This window comes from Protobothrops mucrosquamatus, unplaced genomic scaffold, assembly GCF_001527695.2.
Source record: "Protobothrops mucrosquamatus isolate PMUCROS unplaced genomic scaffold, P.Mucros_1.0 scaffold_307, whole genome shotgun sequence".
Classification (NCBI taxonomy): Eukaryota; Metazoa; Chordata; class Lepidosauria; order Squamata; family Viperidae; genus Protobothrops; species Protobothrops mucrosquamatus.
The window spans coordinates 523,316-527,642 of record NW_015386383.1 but is presented as its reverse complement, the minus strand read 5'-3'; the positions used below and the strand labels follow the sequence as shown (position 1 = coordinate 527,642).

The following is a 4,327-nucleotide window of genomic DNA, read 5'->3' as shown; positions in this document are numbered from 1 at the left end:
AGGCAGGGTCTTTATGAATGGACCCATCACATTTGCTCATAATTCAAAAGAGGTCCCCAACTGAAAAAGGATACCTGTTCTCAATCTAATGCAAAACTTGGGATGTGCTACCTATTTTATTTTTTGTTTAGCCCCGGGGAAAAGCAAAGGATGATGTGTTCTGGCCCACGTTTTTGAAAGATAAATGGCTTCTTCAATTTAATTTTAGCCAACATGAAAGTTGGGTAACTTGGGGTCACATATGCTCCACAATTCTATTTTTGCAGCCCCCGGAACAAACCCAGATTATACCAATTAAATTCAGTGGCAACCAATGATTTTCAGCTGTGTGATTTTTCATGTTTTGGGAACAAAGTAAGAACATCAAGACTCTATGAGGCTTGGCAAACTTTGCAGATCATTTAATACCTGGTGGAAAGCTGGCACAAGACCCAGAATTAGTAGATTTAGGCTTGAAACAGCAAGGTGCTTCAAATGTTCTGCAGCTGAAGTGCATCGTCCCAGACAGATTTCTAACTCATAGGATTTGGTTTTTAGTTTCACTAGAATCAAAAGAATCTATGTACCAGAACCCAGGGCAAAACGTGCCATTTTGAGCTCAGTAAGGAGTGCTGTTAGTATCCTGTAACATGGGGATTACAGCTCTAATTGCCCAAGACACCTCTGTTAAGGCAGTAGTGCCATGATTTTCCTGCCAGAGTTCCTGAGTGACTGAAATGGCGATGCACCTTTCCTGCTTCAAGAACGCTGAGATTACAAAGCAGCAGAAACAGTCAGGCATCAGCAAGCTATATAAACAGGGAGCAAAACCCCACCTCCCCCAGCTCTGATGATGTTATCTAATTATGTAATGAAACATCTGCAAGTAAACAGCCAAACTCAGAGAACACCAAGGATTTCACTGTTCAGTCTTGAGCTACAGTCTTGAGCTACAGATATTGTCTTCTATTGAAACAGTAAGCAAGATCAAGAGGCACACATTCCCAATTCATGGTAAGCATGATCAAAGGGCACTCCAGTAGTCAAGGGAGAAGTGAACCATCAAGCAGTATAAAGATCCAAGGCTGACATGTGAACCCAGACCATCAAGAGGAAGAGGCCTAGCAATGTAGAAAGAAGTGAGGGACATGGGTGGTTTTAAAATTTGATAATGAATCTATATAAATAAAAATGTAAATGTTCGTTTGTTCAAAATCTTAAATCTCCGAAAGTTCTTCACTGATTGCTTTGAAATTTTGACACAATGTTGCATTCGAATACGCGCATGTTTTTATATACCTACTATTATATAGATGTCACACCTGTGACAGGTAAAAACATGCTTTTTTTGAAAAACAGTGCCATCTGTTGGCTGAGCAACGTGTGGCCGGGTACAGCTAGTAAATATATAAAATTTGATAATGAATAAATATAGTCACTTGACATAAGACCTTGACATATTTTGTGTTAGCTATTAGAATCTGAAACAAAACTCTTGAAAGTTCCCAATTCTAATCACAATGTTTCTCAACCTTGGCAACTTTAAGATGTGTGGACTTCAGCTCCCAGAATTCTTCAGCCAGCATTAGAAGGTGTAACTGGAAATGTTGGCTGGGGAATTCTGGTATTTAACATTCATACATTTTAAAGTTGCTAAGGATTGAGAAACACCACACCAGAGCATCTATAAAGCAACTCTCCTTTTGAGTAAGACCGTACTTCTAAAGTCTTTTCCAAGAAAGCCTGTTTCCAAGGTACACTATGTATGTACTATTTGGATTTCTCATTTTTAAAGTGTGGAAACTAACTACAGCATTCCAGGTAGAAGGGGCGTGGTAGAAGTAACCACCGTATCAGACTGTTTAGGATTAACTATTCCTTGGTGAAAAGAAAGAAGGGTATGTTCTCAAATTCCTATTCTGTAATTTTTTTACACTGGATTCCCAGAACGCTTGGGGCTAATTTAATATTCAGGTTGAGTAAGCCAGATACCCATTCTTTCCTTTGAGGAAGGTCCCAGACCAGGTCAATGTTTAACTGGACTCACCAAGTATGGTAATGGGAAAAGTTTATAAAGGAGTTTCCATAGCAACACATGGCCTTTGGCTCTTGATAAATGTGTGTTTTGGCACATGCGCACATGCTTATGGATATATTCTGAAAGCAAAATACCCTTGGAGAACTATATTATAGTTACGTCGGGAATCCAGATTCATCTCAAGAAGCTACTAAATAAATCAACAAGACAGAATACCAAAGCTGGTGTCTCCTCTTCTATGCATCTGTCTTCCAAAGAAATACCTTGAACTTCATTTTGTGCTTTATCTTTCTCCTGATTTAAAGCAAAGCCCTTGAGAACTGATGCCTGCATAACAAAATGTTCTCCAGCTTTGAGGTTGGTCTTTCTCAGTGCTACCCCATAATGAGGACTGCATTGTATTATTTTTGAGGCTGGGAATGAGGTGTCTGTCTCTCTCTCTTTCTTTAATAACTTTAACAACTCCAAGACTGGGCTTCATCTTTCTTCCTTCTTTCTCTTGTGGTGGAAAGCAGCTCACCTGAACTCTGAAACATGGGCTTGAATTCATCCAAGACCCATAGGAAGGTCACCAAAGTGACACCAATGCCATGCAAAGAAAGAGAACCACAACAGCCTGGTAGTGTGACAGTTTATTCGTTCCAGTCCCCGCCAAGCTCATTTGTTTCCTCATCAGGGAGAAATCCAGTTCTGGAAAGACAACTTCCACCTTTGCGGGAGACATGCTATGGAAGATATCCCACAGGTAACCTAACATTTTCTTTTATCTTTTAAAAATAGAACATGGTCGACAACTTAAAAAAAAATCACTAACTTTCAGGCCCTCTTTATCTTTTTTCCTCTCCTCCCCCATATCTAAAATGTGATGTGATACATTTGGAATTGAAAGTAGGAATTGAAAAATTTGAAGAAGTTTGGATTGTAGTGTTACTTTTTACCTTCTTTGTTCCAGCTAGCATTAGCATATACCAGTGATGACGAACCTTTTAGGGACCAAGTGCCCAAACTGCAACTCAAAACCCACTTATGCATCATTGGGTGCCGGGTGAGTGTGGCCCATTAGCTGGGTGTGGCCAATTGGGGGGTGGCCCATTGGATGGGCATGGCTGCGGTGGTAACAGCAGACTGGGTGGGACTAAAAAGGTCAATCAATCAATTCCAACTTTGCAAGATCTTTTTTTTCCCGCGAGAAGTTGAAATTGACTGATTGATTGAACCTTTTTTTTTTTGCACACGGTGGTGGAAGCCTAAAGCAAAAAGGTTTTATAAAACCCAGCTAAAGGCCTAGGACTGGGGCGATGATGCGTGTGCCCACAGAGAGGGCTCTGAGTGCCGCTTCTGGCACCCGTGCCATAGGTTCGCCACCACTGGCATATACAGATAATCCTTAAAGTACAATAATTCATTTTGCAATTGTTCAAAGTTACATCAAAATTGAAAAAAAAAGTGACTTAGGCTGGTCCTCACACATATTACCCATGATCACATGATCAAAATTCAGGTCACATGATTGAAATTCCAGCATGTATTTATAATGTCCCAGGATCACATAGTAACCATCTGGGACTTTCCCAGCCAGCTTCCAATAGCTAGCCAATGGGAAAAGATTAAACGGGTCAAGAAGAAGGTTTTGTGGATGCATTGTCACATCACCTATCACTGCTCTGAAATAAGGTCTTAAAAGTCTCTTGAAACGAGGTGCTGAGTAAATATTTCCATGGTGCAGAGTTTAATGAGAAGTTGAGTGGTAGAACTTCCCTTTTCAAGATGAAAGACCAATTCTTAAGAGGAGAAATTTCAAAAACAAGGAATGGAGCCATTTTAATGCTTTCTTTGTGGTTTTGACTTCTGCTTGACTGTTATGGAAATAAAAGGCTGTACCAGTTGGACTTGTGGCCCATCTGGCTGGCTTGTGGATCAGACTGAAGACAAAATCTTGATTGGTTGGTTGGTTGGTTGGTTGATTTTTTTTTTTTTTTTATTGTTCCCATTTATACCCCGCCCTTCTCCCGAGGGACTCAGGGCGGCTTACAGGTAAATAAAAACAGTACAATACAATAAATATCTAAAAACCAAATTAAAATATATATTAAATGACCTGTATTAGATTTAAAATTATAAAATCCCTTTAAAATCCCTATAAAATCCCCCCCTAGGCCAATCCTGCTTGATGGAAAAGCCATGTCTTGAGGGCACGGCGGAAGGAGGGGAGATCCGGAATAATCCGGATCTCTGGGGGGAGTTCGTTCCACAGGGTGGGGGCTCCCACAGAGAAGGCCCTCCCCCTGGGGGTCGCCAGCCGACACTGTT

General features: G+C 40.7%; 1 protein-coding gene across 1 annotated transcript in view; it reads left to right on the top strand.

The window, feature by feature from the left end:
* Positions 1 to 2,551: 2,551 nt before the first annotated feature.
* The window catches only part of CCDC198 (coiled-coil domain containing 198), a 13,387-nt gene continuing 11,611 nt past the window's right edge, over positions 2,552 to 4,327 (top strand). The window contains exon 1 of the mRNA XM_029287338.1: positions 2,552 to 2,762. Coding sequence (XP_029143171.1) covers positions 2,552 to 2,762 — 211 coding nt within the window. The remainder of the gene's footprint in view (positions 2,763 to 4,327) is intronic.